The 15,424-nt window shown below is 42.4% G+C and overlaps 1 protein-coding gene across 4 annotated transcripts in view; it reads left to right on the top strand.

Annotated features, from left to right (window-relative positions):
* ppp1r10 (protein phosphatase 1, regulatory subunit 10) overlaps window positions 1–15,424 on the top strand; it is a 31,449-nt gene that overhangs the window by 10,658 nt on the left and 5,367 nt on the right. For 2 of the 4 annotated variants that reach the window (XM_080196345.1, XM_080196346.1), the window contains exons 5-16: window positions 1,303–1,354; window positions 1,702–1,782; window positions 2,636–2,836; window positions 3,561–3,660; window positions 6,401–6,510; window positions 7,237–7,337; window positions 8,094–8,238; window positions 9,357–9,539; window positions 10,147–10,393; window positions 11,700–11,775; window positions 12,771–12,971; window positions 13,522–13,618. In XM_080196345.1, the coding sequence (XP_080052471.1) occupies window positions 1,303–1,354; window positions 1,702–1,782; window positions 2,636–2,836; window positions 3,561–3,660; window positions 6,401–6,510; window positions 7,237–7,337; window positions 8,094–8,238; window positions 9,357–9,539; window positions 10,147–10,393; window positions 11,700–11,775; window positions 12,771–12,971; window positions 13,522–13,618 (1,594 nt within the window). Of the gene's footprint in view, window positions 1–1,302; window positions 1,355–1,701; window positions 1,783–2,632; window positions 2,837–3,560; window positions 3,661–6,400; window positions 6,511–7,236; window positions 7,338–8,093; window positions 8,239–9,356; window positions 9,540–10,146; window positions 10,394–11,699; window positions 11,776–12,770; window positions 12,972–13,521; window positions 13,619–15,424 lie in introns of all 4 variants that reach the window. The other 2 variants (XM_080196343.1, XM_080196344.1) reach the window with 1 other exon arrangement.

Here is a 15,424-nt window from a genome sequence, read left to right as displayed (position 1 = left end):
TGGTATCTGGGGCATATTTTCTTTCACCTATTCCACGCTGGCATCATTACACAATTTTGTCATGAGGGCTATAATTTCATGCATTTTCTCTGAATTCCTAGTGCTGCTTATATTTGGTCTTTTTTTGCTTTACTCCACAAGCCTCTTTGGACATTTTTTTTTCATTCAATGTGTAGCTTGTTCCCTATATCTAATTAACATCCAGTTCATAGAATCCCCACAAGCAGAAAGAGGCCCATCAAATGCACTGACTTTCCAACAGAGCATCTTACCCAGGACCAGAGTTTAGAAGAATGAGGGGAGATCTCATTGAGACGTATATGATGATGAATGGGATGGATAGGATAGAGGTGGAGAGACTCTTCCCGCTCAGAAAGGATAGCAGGACTAGGGGGCACAGCCTCAAGATAAAGGGGGGGCGGTTTAGAACAGAGTTGAGGAGGAACTTCTTCACTCAAAGGGTGGTGAATCTCTGGAATTCTCTGCCCGTTGAAGTGGTGGAGGCTACCTCGCTAAATATTTTTAAGACGCGGGTTGATGGGTTTTTGATAAGAGAGGGGATTAAGGGTTATGGGGAGAGGGCGGGAATGTGGAACTGAGCCACGACAGATCAGCCATGATCTTATTGAATGGCGGGGCAGGCTCGAAGGGCTAGTTGGCCTACTCCTCCTATTTCTTATGCTCTTATGTATCCTGTAACCCCACACATTTATCCCACTAATCCCCTAAACTAATAAGGGTCAATTTAGCATGGCCAATCCACCTAACCTACACATCTCTGGAGTGTGGGAGGAAACTGGAGCACCTGGAGGAAATCCACACAGACACTGGGAGAACGTGCAGACTCTACGTAGACAGTAACCCAAGGCTGGAATTGAACCTGGGCCCTTGACGCCGTGAGGCAGCAGTGCTAACCACTGTGCTACCCTGTTGTAAAATGTTTTACTGAAAGTGCATCGTGGTTTGTTTTTCCCATTTTCTTTTCACCCCCAACAATATTTTCCCTTCTGTGCTGAAGGCTCTTAGTTGAGTTCCACCATCTCCCTTGTGTGGTCACCTTGCATAAACCTAACAGACCTTTGGTCTTAATAAGATATCACAGTTGCACCAAATTTCGTTCACACTTGATAACCATCTGGGGTGGGCAAATGTTGCTGACTTGGTTTTAGGATAGGGTGGGCAATGTGTTACAAATGGTGCATTTTTAACATTTGTGGGAGAGGGGGTTTCTGGAAAGCAGAGTTAATTGTTAGACTTGCTAATCAAATTTATCTGTTTTACCTGAGCCTGTTTCTATTACAGAATAACACAGCTAAGATAGTGAAACAGTTAAGCAAGAGCTTCGATGATGAAGGTTAGTTATAATGTGTTCTGTCTGCATCCAATTTAAATAACTAATGTTGCGCTTCTTTAGCCAACAAGGACACTGAATATGTTGTGTGTATTTATACCTATGGTTGAGAGGAAGTAACAAATAATTTGGTTTTTATGAAGTGTTGCTGGAAGTTAATTTCAATCTGCCTTGCTGCTGAGTGACTAATTTTCCATTCTTCAGCCCAATCCTTTGTAATTCAGCTATTTGCTTTGTAGAGTAGCTGTTGATTAGCAGTGCCATTGTTTAACTAGTGGCAGTCAATGTTACTTGACCTGAAAGTGGTCATTATGATTTTTCATAGTTCCTTTATGGATTTATGTTTTCAGAACTCAGGAAGCTGGCGCAAGTTCTCGTCAACCATTGGATGACTGTAATTCGATCTCAGAGCACAGGTCCTGGTGCACAAGGTACAGTTTGATTATTTGTGTTGAATTGATTTGTACTGGTTCCTGGAAATCCAATATCTGACATAACTTGCCTTCCTTCATAACATTATGGTGAATGCTGTTTGTTTTTAATCAGTAGTCAACTATCTTTTTAGTGTTTAAAAAAAAAAGTCTAAATTAGCTTTACTGCCCAACCCCTAAGACATTTCTGGAACACTGGTCAGCTCTATGCACAACTCTGCTGAAACATTCCTTTCTAAAAGAACATGAGCATACCTTCTTACTGTGCACATGGGCCATTCTGTCTCTACAGCATAAATTCCTTTACGTGACCACTGGTTGAATTACTATTCAAGTTGCACATCAAACTTTGGCTTTAAATTAAGTTGGGTCAAGCAAGAGGCAGCATATGTTCCGTCTTTTGCAACTTCTACTACTTGATCTTTTTGGTGCAGTGGCAATGCTGCCATTTTAAGCACAGTAAATTTGAGCTGACACTTGGCATGCTGCTGTTAAGAGATTTAAGTATCTATTTTTGTAATAATAAATGTAATTGAAAATGTGTAACCTGAGATTTGCCTGTAAAGTAACTTGTCACAATCACTAATCAGTGAAGTTTTTAGATGTTTGGCAGCTGTCTGGTGCTCAAGAGCTGTGGGAGATGTTTGTTTCTCCTTTTGTTGGATCTATACCAATAAACATAAGTGAGGTGAAGCTGATATTCTAGTGCAATGCAGTCCCTTGCGCACATTTCTTCTGTCTAAAATGAGGTTTGATTGGGCAATGAAAAATTTTTGCCTAATATTAAACCCCCTGATTTTTGGAAGTAAAGAGCATGATGGGTGACTTCTTGATGTTTTCTTTTAAAAAGTAGATAAACAGCCAGAGAGGAAAAAGCGGAAAGATGACAAGAAGGATGAAGGCAAGGTTCGAGCGCCAGTTTCTGAGCGAGTCCCAGATCCAAAATCAGATCTCCGAGTGGAGACAAAGGAAGAGGAAACACTGGAGAAGAAAAAAGAGAAGCCCAAATCATTACGGACAACAGCGCCCAGTCACGCCAAGTTCAGGTCAACAGGTGGGTATCCGAATGATGGTGGTTACACTTGTAGTGCACACACTTCCCATAAGCACTCATTGTCCTATCCTGAATACTTCTTGGAGAATCCATTTTGTTTTTTGCCTTTTCTAATGTTACAATAAAATCCCCACAGTCCAGGAAGAGGCTATCTGGCCCATCAAGTCTGCATCAACTCTTCAAAAGAGCATACCCTCGGCCGTATCACACACTTAGCATGGCCAATCCACCTAACCTGCACGTTATTGGACTGTGGGAGGAAACGAGCACCCAGAGGAAGTCCATGGGGACAATGTTTAAACTCCACACAGACAATCCCCCAGGTCCCTGCATTGTGAAGCAGCAATGATAACCACTCCGCCACCATGCTGCTGTTCTTTTTCTTTTATTCTTTGCTCTCTGCTTAGTCTTGTGTTAGATGGTGTACTTTTTCCTGAACAGTTGGAGCAAATAAGTGTCGAGGCTGTTTTGTGCATTTTTATTTTACCACAAGATCATGTTGGAACAGTTATGTTACGCTTAGTCTAGTAAAAGAGATACTTGATCTTTTTGGTTGTGACTTTGAAGAAATAAGACATCACCCACTCTGCAAATGTGAAGAATTGCACATCTGGCTTTTCGTGATTTGACTTGCTTTAAAGATGGTTACTTTTGCCAACTAGTAACTCCCGCACTTCTGTTCATTGTAATGTGACATTGACTTTCTTCCTAACTCTCTTTGAAGGCCTGGAGATGGAGGCTCCTGTCCTGCCAAAAAAGAACTACTCTGGCCCAGTAATTTCTGACAAGTATAACATCAAGCAAGCGCCTCTGAAAAGACCAAGGTAAAATCACATTGTTATGAGCAACGGCATCTTGTGTATCACTAGAGGCTGCAGAGTGCTGGGATAGTACCTGTAGCCATCGTATGCAATCGGACACTTCAGGGAGTTGTATATGCATACAAGAGAAAAATGCAACAACGAGTGATGTTCAGGGTATGTCTATTAGTGCTCGTGTGAACATTGGCTTAATGCTGCATAATTCAAAACCTAGATTGTGTGCCTCCAATTGGATTTCAATCTGTAACCCTTGGACTGCTGTGTCAAGACCAAACTATATCTTGTGGTTGAGCTCAGTAGCTGTGGTTCCCATTCCTTGCTCTGCTGGACTACTGTCCTCAATGTAGAAACATAGAATGATAAGAGATCATTTAACCCCTTGCCAGCTGTTTTCAGCTTAGACCCACTCCCTCGCTTTACATTTAGCTCTGCAAATGTCCTTCATCAAGTGCTCTTGCCGTACCCATTTAAAAGCCCATGATTAACTCAGGCTTCACCATGCACCTTGAGCAGTGAATTTCAGATCCTAACCATGTTGCAGAAACGTTTTCTTGTGTTATCAGTAGTTCCTTTACTTTCACTTTGTATCAGTGTCCTCTGATTCTCAATCTTCCTGCCAAGCAGAACAGTTTCTCTTCTTCTAAAGTGCCTACACCTTGCGGTTTTGAAATTTACCCTCCACCTCTACCTTCCCTTTCCAATCTACCCACACAACTGAAGTCTGCCATCTATGGAACCGTTCTCCTACATCTCTTCTAAGAACATAAGAAATAGGAGCAGGAGTAGGCCATCTGGCCCTTCGAGCCTGCCCCGCCATTCAATAAGATCATGGCTGATCTGTCGTGGCTCAGTTCCACTTTCCCGCCCTCTCCCCATAACCCTTAATCCCCTCTCTTATCAAAAACCCATCAACCCGCTTCTTAAAAATATTTAGCGAGGCAGCCTCCACCACTTCAACGGGCAGAGAATTCCAGAGATTCACCACCCTTTGAGTGAAGAAGTTCCTCCTCAACTCCGTTCTGAACCGCCCCCCCTCTATCTTGAGGCTGTGCCCCCTAGTCCTACTGTCTTTTTTGAGCGGGAAGAGTCTTTCCACCTCTATCCTATCCATCCCATTCATCATCTTATACGTCTCAATGAGATCTCCCCTCATTCTTCTAAACTCTAACGAGTACAAGCCTAGTTTATTCAGCCTCTCCTCATAGCTCAACCCCCTCAACTCTTCTGCATGCACTCTGTCTAAAATTCACATCCTTTCCAAAGTGTGGTGCCCAGAATTGGACACAATACTCCAGTGTGCAATAGCTTCATCATGGTTTCCTTGCTTTTATGCTCCATGCCTCTATTTATAAAGCCCAGGATCTTGTATGCTTAATTAACCACTTTCTTAACCTGTGCTCATATATACATCAGCAGGTTGGTCTGTTCCCACTCTTCTTTTCGAATTGTATCTGTTATTTTGTATCGCCTCTCCATCACTTCACACCTCTGCATTGAATGTTATCTGTCATGTATCCATTCATTCTACCAGCTTGTCCGTGCTTCTTTCAAGTCTCCTGTTTTCCTCAGTCCATAATACTTGCGGGTTTTGTTGACTGCAGATTTTGAAAATGTGTCGTGCACCTTCGAACATAAGAAATAGGAGCAGGAGTAGGCCATCTAGCCCTTTGAGCCTGCCCCGCCATTCAATAAGATCATAGCTGATCTGAAGTGGCTCAGTTCCACTTTCTCCCCATAACCCTTGATCCCCTTGCCTACCAAAAACCTATCTACCTGCGTCTTAAATATATTTAGCGGGGTAGCCTCCACCACTTCCATAGATTCACCACCCTTTGAGTGAAGAAGCTCCTCCTCAACTCTGTTCTAAACTGCCCCCCCCTTATCTTGAGGCTGTGCCCTCTAGTCCTGCTGTCCTTTCTAAGCAGGAAGAACCTCTCCACCGTTACCCTATCCATCCCTTTCATCATCTTATACGTCTCAATGAGATCCCCCCTCATCCTTCTAAACTCTAATGAGTACAAGCCCAGTCTATTCAGCCTCTCCTCATAGTTCAACCCCCTCAACTCCGGTATCAGCCTAGTGAACCATTAGACTATGATGTGCTGATGTCAGCGTTGGAGGGGGGTAAATACAGTAAGAAGTCTCTCAACACCAGGTTAAAATCCAACAGGTTTATTTGGTAGCAAAAGCCTAAATCCCATTCACCTGATGAAGAAGCAGCGCTTCGAAAGCTAGTGGCTTTTGCTACTAAAATAAACTTGTTGGATTTTAACCTGGTGTTGTGAGACTTCTTACTGTGTTTACCCTAGACTAGCCATGATATGGAGATGCTGGTGGTGGACTGGAGTGGGCACAATCAGAAGCCGAACAACATCAGGTAAAGTCCAACAGGTTTATTTGGAATCATGAATTCTCGGAGTGCTGCTCACCTGATGAAGGAGCAGCACTCTGAAAGCTCATGATTCCAAGTAAACCTGTTGGACTTTAACCTGGTGTTGTGAGACTTCTGACTGCCCATCCTAGACTAGGACATCAATGTATATGAAGGGAAGCAGTGATCCTAGTATTGAACCATGAAGCACTCAATTGTATACTGACCATCAATCTGAAAATCTGGCGTTCCCTCTTACCATTTCCTGTCACTGAGTTAACTTTGTACCCCTTACTGCCATTTTTAGTTTTACTAGTAAACTATAAACCTCTCCATGTAACTGATGATTAATACCTTCTTGTTGATCCTTAGCACATCTCTAATGAGTAGTGCTGCACCACATGTGGAGAAGAAGTACAAACCACTGAACGTGGCGCCCAACACTGCCAAGGAAATCAAAGTCAAAATCATTCCTCCCCAGCGTAAGTAAAACTTTACTGGAACTTGGCACCCTCACTTTTTTTTTTGTTTGCTTCTCATCTGAAAAATGGATGCAGTTTCACTTGCATTGAGCATGCACAACTTTCTAAATCAGATTCAAGCAAAAGCTCAGCAGCCTCCTTGCGATTGGGTCCTCCTTGTGATCATGCCCCCTGGTTATAATGTGCACAAGAATGGGTGCTTCGGTTAACTTCTTTCATTCCCATCTTCTTCCCATCTCTGCTCATGGAGGCTGATGCTTGAAGTCCCAGTAAAACATGAAAACACAATTGGTTGCATTCGCTCATAGATTCTCCACAATACATAAGGAGACCATTCAGCCCATCGAGTCTGCACCGACAACAATCCCACCCAGGCCCTATCTCCGTAACCCCATGTATTTACCCTGCTAATTCCTCTGACACTAAGGGGCAATTTAGCATGAGCACACATTGTCTTTGGACAGTGGGAGAAACCAGAGCATCTGGAGGAAACCTCCCAGACATGGGGAATGTGCAGACTCCAAACAGACTGTCATCCATGCCTGGAATTGAACCCAGGTCCTTGGCACTGAGGCAGCAATGTTAACCACTATGGCATCCTATGTTGCTTTTGCCCCTAGTTGCTGAGGAGTGTTTGGTGAAAGTTGGTCTCTAGATCGTGTTGAGGAAAGAATGTTTGCTTTAGGTGGTTTAATTGTATCCTGTCATTTTTACTGTTTTCTTTAGCTATTGAAAGCACTGGTTTTCTGGAGGCACTCAACTCTGCACCAGTACACGGACTAAAAACCAAGAAGAAGAAGAAGATCACATCCCCAACCAGCGTCAAGGTACTAAGAGACAAGACTGTATGCAGTTGCTTGTCTTGTATTTGAACTGAGAAAGGATAGACATATCATTCAAGCTGCGTAGGTTGTTTTCAAAGGAAAGCCCTCTGGCTAGTGGGGGGAGCTGTGATGGTTAGAAACAAAATTCAGTGTTTTTAAGGGAGGACTTTTTCTGAAGTCTGTTAGTAACTTTCACTTTTAATTTCACTTGTTTTTATTTTGGAGATAGTGCTATGAAATAGCCTGTAAAATGGAAGAAAGGCCAAGGGTTCTAAAACTGTTGAAATCTGATACTTAAAAAGATGTTGTCTAAAAGTTTGTTGTCTGTGGGAGTGAGTGCAACCTGGTTGTAAGTCACTTAAATTTTCTTTACAAACCAACATTCTTAAAGAAGTTGGACATCTCTATTTGGAGAGGGCTGTTTAAAGTGATCAAACTGAAGCTTAAGGTTGTGAAATTAAATGTGCACAGTTGTATATTCACAGCTGTCAAGCAGCATGTTCACAGGTTTAGAGTAACAGAGCACACACATAAAGTTGGGAAAGAAAATTCAGTTGCAACATTATTACTCAAAAGGATAGAAATTCCTGTGGGAAAATTAAAGTTATGAGGAGTATAGTATAAAAGTGGTGTTGAGGAATTTGGGTGTGATTTCTTGAGAGAGTACTTGTGTAATCACTTTATGCGAATGTTATCCTTCATGTTCTAAAATCTAGTTTCTGACTCTCTGGTTTTTCTAACACTTTCCTGTTCCCTCAGTCCAATCCTTTTGATCAAAAGGCTAGTCCTGAACAGATCAGCACCAAGCCTGCTTCTCCAGAAGTTGCTGTCACTGAACCCATGGAAGTGGAGAGACCTGGTACACCTGTGCCACTGGAGGAGGTGCCTGAGCCCATGGAGATGAGTAAGTCCAGTAGTGATTTGCACAATGCTTTTGAAATGTTTTCAATATATGATGATTGATGGTCCTTGTTGGTAGACTGTGTTGCACTTCAGATTTCAACTGGTGAGCTCTGCCTCCTGTATCTTTGCATTGTTGGTGGCGCTGAGCCCCTCTGGCAATTGAATCTATGCCCTTGCTGACATCCGGTGACTGCAGGAGGAGCAGATTTCATTTTTTGTTCTATATGTTAGTCAAAAGGAAATCTTCTTCTTCACCAAGATACTATATAGGATTTACAGCACAGTAACAGGCTGGTCCATGCTGGTGTTTAAACTCCACCTGAGCTTTCTCCTACCCTACTTTATATTGGTCTCAAATAAACAACAGAGAAAATTACAGCACAAAAACAGGCCCTTTGAACTTCACCGACTATGCTGCCCGTGTTAACTAAAATCCCCTACCCTTCCAGGGACCATATTCCTCTATTCCCATCCTGTTCATGTATTGTCAAGATGCCCCTTAAAAGTCACTATCGTATTTGCATTCACTGCCTCCGCTGGTAGCGAATTCCAGGCACATCCACTATCCTCTTTATTAAAAAAAAATGCCTTGTACATCTTTAAACCTTGCCCCTCACACCTTAAACTTGCGTCCCCCAATAATTTACTCAAATTGAGTGGAGGATTGATCTTTCTCCATCTTGTACTTGTCTAGCTTCCACTTAAAGCCGTCTATGCAGTTTGCCTCAGCCACATCCTGAGGCAATTAACTCCTTTCTGGGTAAGAAATTTCTACTGAATTGCTGACTGGATTTACGTGACCATCTTGTATTGAGCTTGGTTTTTAGATCTGAGTTTTGACTTGGCATTGTTCTGAATGCTTTAACATTAGGGTTAGGAGCTGTGGAACCTTGATATAACTGTTCGCTTTCTTCCTCCGAGACTGAGGGTTTCTCCTGAGCACGAGTGTAGGGAAAGTCAAGTAAAGTGTTTTTGCTCTGTTCCCAAGATCAGTTGCTTAGGTGCCTCCCACTCTTCCAACTGAGGAGTTTAAATTGCTGTTTAATAATTGCAGTGAGTGAACAGGTGTTTGTTGCCAGTCTGGGTAACGTGGATGTGTTTCTCTATTCAAATTTGCAGCTGTTGAAGAGGATACTACTACTGTGGCTGCAACTGCAGCAGTGGCTGAGCCCTCTCCCCCTGAGGCAGTGCCTGAAGCATCCAAGCTGACGAGAAAAGGAAAGAAAAGAAAGACTGTGTCTTGGCGTGAAGAATCTAAGCTGCGAGAATACTTCTACTTTGAATTGGATGAAACGGAGCGAGGTGAGATTTCTGCTTGCAAGCATGAGTGACTGGTGGGAGCTGCTTTACCTTAAAATGTCTCTTTTTTATTTGCCTAATCTGGGACTAATTGCCTGTCAATGTAAACTACTATTACTACTACCCCCCCGCCCCGCGCGCGCCACTGGTATCTTAATGACCTGAGATAAATTCTATAATGGGCGATGTTTTGAAGCTAGTTTTCTATCTATGGACTGTGGAACTGGATTGGCACTCAAGCCTTGTTAATTTAAACTCCTTTTTTATTTGATTTGCTGCTGTTTTTATTTCCCTCACTCCATTCTGGTTAGGAAAGATTTTCCTGCCTTGATCAACGTTCCTGAGGCCCTATCTCAACCACTAACAGATGTTACTTTGTTCTTCATTCCCCCAATCCAAGATCCCTGCTTGTATTGAATCATTCTTGAGAAAATGCTTCCTTGCATGGGATCAGTCTTGCGTTTACCTTGCTCTTTGATTATCCCCATTTGAGGAGTTAAACAGATTAGCTTGTGTTTGATAGAGTTGAATAAGCAATTTCTTGCCATACTTTTGTTTTTATCAGGATGTCTTGTTTGTTCTTTATTAATGACCCAAACTTTTTTTTCAGTTAACGTGAACAAGATCAAAGACTTTGGTGAAGCCGCCAAGCGGGAAATGATGATGGATCGGCAAGCATTTGAGACTGCTCGCAGGTTGAGCCATGACACAATGGAGGAAAAGATCCCTTGGACTTGTCCAGTTTTAATCGATTTGGGTCCACAGCTAGCAGAAAGGGGGAGTAGCAGTCAGGAGAAATATATACAGGAGGAGCGGGAGAAGGGGATCTTGCAGGAAATCTTCCTCTCCAAAGATTGGTATGTCCTTGCTATATAATCCCTTTCCTCCCACCTAGTCCTGTTCTTAACCAAAAAAAATCTCTTAGCCATTTGAAAGTGAAGTTGACAGTGTAGCTGTGTGTGTCATGGGGTAGTCATTTGATCACAGTGGTTAGTAGCAAAAGCAGAGTTCCAAGTGTAATGTAAAAGCACAAATCACATGGGAAGATTGCCTTGGCTTGAACAGATTCAGCTCATCTGAGCTGTTCCTCTGTCAGCAGACAATTTCCTTGCAGCCCTATGGCAATGTGTGCCGACACTTCCACAATTGGGGTGGGGCAGTATAAATAGGTGAATGAGTGAGGAAAACCAAGCAGATGGATTTTGCAAGATGGAAAGAGGAACAAATGTACATGACCGATAAGTATGCTATAGTACATTTAATGCTGTGCTTAAGACTCTGTTGTGGGGCTCTTGGTATTTGGTCGATTTGAACACCTTAGTGAATCATACAGAAAGTGATTTTCACAACAACGTCATTGCAGTGTTAATGTAAACCTACTTCTGACACTGAAGTAAATTTTAAGAAGGGCGGCAATTGGCTGATTGTGCTTATGTCAGCTCTTTAGAAGAACTATTCAGTTAGTTTCAGTACACTCCCCACCTCCAGGTTTTTTCTGTCCATAGCCCTGCAAAATTGTCCTATTACAAGTGTGCAATTCCTTTTGGAAAATTTTGATATTGAACCTGCTTTTTCAAACGGTGCACACCAAGATCACAATAACTAGCTACGTTAAATTTCTCCTCATCTACCTCTGCAGTTGCTTTCTTGTCAACTACCTTTAATCTACGATCTTCCTCCGGCCAGTGGATGATATCCCTTGTTTACTCTGTTAAAGCCCTTCATGCTTTTGAATATCTCTATTGAATTTCCCATTCTCTTTATCTCTAAGTGACGCCTTATCCCTTGTACCATGCTTAATATATTACCTCTATGCACAATCAGCAAAAGAAATTGATATCTGGTATGCATACGATGTAAAACAGGCACCCATTGTGCTTTTAAAGTACTATGTGCTGGTGTAGATGTCATCTTGTTTCTCAAATAGGTAGCTGGATTCCAAAGAGCCCTGCTAATATTTAACTTTGTTGACTAATTAGCATGTCCACTTCTTCAGAAGTAAAATGGGAGTTCATATTTGAGATTGCGTCATTCAGATATATTTAACCATAATGCAGATTTAAATAAATAAATGTAGTTTTAAAAAATGTATTCTCTGTATTCATTTACCTAATGCGCTTATTTTTTTCCTTGCTGACGTTCTTCTTGTATTTGAATTCTCAGTGTTCCAGAGAGCCCGCACGAACCTGACGCAGAGTCTTATGAAACAATTCCACCCAAGATCATTCCTTTGGATGATGTAAGTCTCCTCTGGACCCTGGTTCAATTAAAGCAGTGGAAAATTGCTTCCTTTGTGTTGCATACTAGCTGGGGGAGTTTCAGTCCATACAAAAGACGTTAATCTTGCGGGGTTTTTTTTCTAATCTTGTGTTAATGGTCTTAAATCGGTAGCACAGAGGGAAGCTGTTCAGTCCATATTTCTGTGCCATCACTATGTTTAAGCTGCCTAATTAGTGCCATACTCCTTTTTGCTCTTTCCTTGTTGCTCAGCAATTTTCCCACTTTTAAGTGTTTATCCAGTTCCCATTTGAAAGTTCCTATTGGATCTGCTCCCATTGGCCTTGTTAATCAACTTTAATATTGCTTATTTCAGCCAAATACATATTTTTATTTATAAATCCTGAAAATTGGAGCTTTTTGAGCCATGTTCCATTGCAGTCTGCTGAGTTAGGCTGGCTCTTGGGTTTCTCCATAGGAATTGTCCTGATATAAAACAGAGCTAGGAATGGGTATAACTGGAGTTTGGTTCATGTGTATATGCTCTCCTCCACCCAGTGAATCAGTCGTGGCACAGAAGGAGGCCACTTAGCCCATCAAGTCCATACCAGCTATCTACCAAGTAATATTCCCTTGCTCTATCCTTGTCTCAAATTTTCTTTTGCGATTTCCATCACCCTGTTAGGCAGTAAGTTCATTCCCACTTGCTACATTTAAAACAAAATTATTCTCCAGTCCTGTATCTCTTGATTAAAATAGTAAATTTGCATTCTGTGATCCTTGTATGATTGGCTAATGGGAGCAGATTTACTGTGGTCAGATAGAACTCTGATGTATAAAAACTGCTTGCTTGGGTAAGCCTCACAGTAAAGATACCATGGAACTGTGTGCACACACTCAGACAGTGATGGAGACTGGGCTGTAAGGAAGAATAAGTTTTCATTGGTAGTAGAATCAGTGCAATTTAACACCTGTTGAAACCTTGCCTTCACAATGGTATTTTGTTTTCTTCCCCAGGAGAATGGCGTAGAGGACTCCTCATATGAGGAGCCATTGCCAACAGTTGCTGCTTCTCAGTCGCCAGATGGTTCAGGAAGTTCCAAACTGCCGCCAGTGCTGGCCAACCTGATAGGCAGTATGGGCATGGTGAAGGCCCAGCAGCCTGGGTCAAATGCCAATCCCAGCATCAACGTACAGGAGTTGCTGACCTCCCTCATGGTAAGTAGGGACAGTGGTCAAACTTTTTACACTTAAAGTACATATCTTAAACCCCAGCTTTGATCTGGTTTAAAAAAAAATGTGCAGTTTCAACCCATTTTGGTGCATTTTTGAAATATTTAACTTGATCATCTAAAAATTGATGCTTTAGTTAGCACTTGCCATACTGGATCAAGTGATTGTGCTGGATTGGTAACATTCTCATCTCTGGGTTGCAAGATATAGGTTCAACCTCTACTCCCAACTCTTGCCTCCCAGTTGACATTCCAGTGCACCACAAAGAAAGTGCTGTTGCATTGCTGATGATCCAGATATTTTGGATTATTGTTAGATTTCATGGTGCGCTTTGAGAAATAGTTGGTGTCCTGATCATCCCTCCATCTAAGTTTGGCCATCCAAATGGTTGTGTGACTCCCAACTTTTAATATGTGTGGCAAGTAACTTATTTTGTGAAATCGATGTTGTCACCCAGGCTGCTGGCTGAAATGTGTACATGAAGATGATTATTCACTGATTGGACCTGTGAGTTAACCTATTTTCTGTGTTTCAGAGTAATCAAAAGCCCATTGAAGAGCTAGTCAAACAGCCAGAGTTTTCCGATAAAATCAAACAGCTGCTTGGACCACTGCAGAATCAAGTCCCCCCAGGTACCCAAGTTTATGAAGTAAATTTGTCCTATCTGTGCTGGTAAGCTAAGTGTGTTTCCCACCTCAAGATTGCTGCATGGACTGTTAGGTATTGAAAATCTTACTCAGCTTAGTAATGTCTCAGTTCCCTACTGACCAGGTAGATAATGTACAAGGGACCATCTATGTCTCTCAATCGCAGGACTTAATCCCTGATCTCTGCGTTAATTGACCTCAGTGGTATTCTCAAATTTTCACCTCTAAGTTAGACCAAAAAAAAATTTTCCTACGTTTCTGGAAATTATCTGGTGATTTTTGCTAGGAAGCAGATCAATGGGGGTCACGTGGGCTTGTCTGTGCTGCTTTCTGTGGTTGAATAGCTAGCTGTCATTCATTGTCTCTGCTCATAAAGGGTAAATGGGCCTTTAGGCAAGAAATAGGAGAGTGGCGGCAGTTTGAAAGAAGTGCGAAGGCATTGTCTTCACACAAGGGCCAGAAAAAGGGAGGAATATTCCATACTGGAATGCTGGGTGGACTTCCATTGTCCAAGATGGATGCTCTGAATTCCCCATGGTTAAATTCAAAGGTTTCTGTGGAACTTTACCTTTTGACCTGCCAGGTTTCCCTGAGCAACCAGCACTGGCACAAGAGGGGTTTTTAATCCTGTTGCCAACTGCGACCACTGCAAAACTGCATACTGGATCAACAACAGTACTGTAACTTCAGTAACTCTGGGTACGAATTGAGAGAGTTCAATTCTGATAATGTGGAAGGAACAAAGAACAAAAACAGCCCGGGAAACAGGCCCTTCGGCCCAACAAGCCTACGCCACCATTTTAACATTACCAGGTCTCCCCCCCCCCCTCCTCCTCCTCCTCCCTCCCTCTCCACCCATGATCCTTATCTATGCTTGTGGCATTCCACAGTGAGGGAAAACTAATTTAGGGACAATTTATTACCTCCACTCACTCCCTCTTCCAAGTCATTTATATATACTACAAAAAGAAGAGGTCCCAGTACTGAGCCCTGTGGCACACCACTAGTGACAGACCTCCAGTTAGAAAAGGACCCTTCCACTACTACTCTCTGACTCCTCTTACCAAGCCAGTTCTCAACCCATCTAGATACCTGGCCTTGTATGCCATGAGCCTTAATCTTTTCAACCAACCTGCCATGAGGGACTTTGTCAAACACCTTACTGAAATCCATATAGACAACATCAACGGCTCGTCCTTCGTCGACCGTTTTTGTCACCTCCTCAAAAAATTCTACCAGATTCGTAAGGCAAGACTTCCCCCTTTACAAAGCCATGCTGCGTATCCCTAATCAGATCGCGACACTAAGTGCTCATACATCCTATCCCTAAGAATCCTCTCTCCCCCCCCCCCCCCCCCCAAGTCTGTCCTGCTAATCTTAAAGTTTGTTTATTTATTAGTCATCAGTAAACTTACATTAACACTGCAATGAAGTCACTGTGAAATTCCCCTAGTCGCCCCACACCAGCGTCTGTTTGGGTCAGTGCAACTAATCTCGTAGAACACGGTTAATCAATGCCTTAACCTTGCTTATTATAGGCCGAGTAACTCTTCCCAGTCACTCAATACTGAGAAATTATTAAGGCAAGTTTATTTCTCCCTTGCATAGCATTTGCAACAAGTTGATGCAAAAGGGCTAACAGATTAGTTTTAATCCATTCCTGCAGTAGATGTAGCTATGGTGGACCTGAATCCTTTGAGCAGTTTCCCTGGAGAAGTGAGCTTCTTTGGCCCTTACCCCTCAAGGGATAGACATTGATGTTTATTCGCCATAAAGCACATCTCACCTTTT

The sequence above is a fragment of the Carcharhinus amblyrhynchos genome, chromosome 9 (assembly GCF_965287045.1).
Source record: "Carcharhinus amblyrhynchos chromosome 9, sCarAmb.v2.hapA, whole genome shotgun sequence".
NCBI lineage: Eukaryota > Metazoa > Chordata > Chondrichthyes > Carcharhiniformes > Carcharhinidae > Carcharhinus > Carcharhinus amblyrhynchos.
This window is presented reverse-complemented; position numbering and strand designations above follow the sequence as displayed.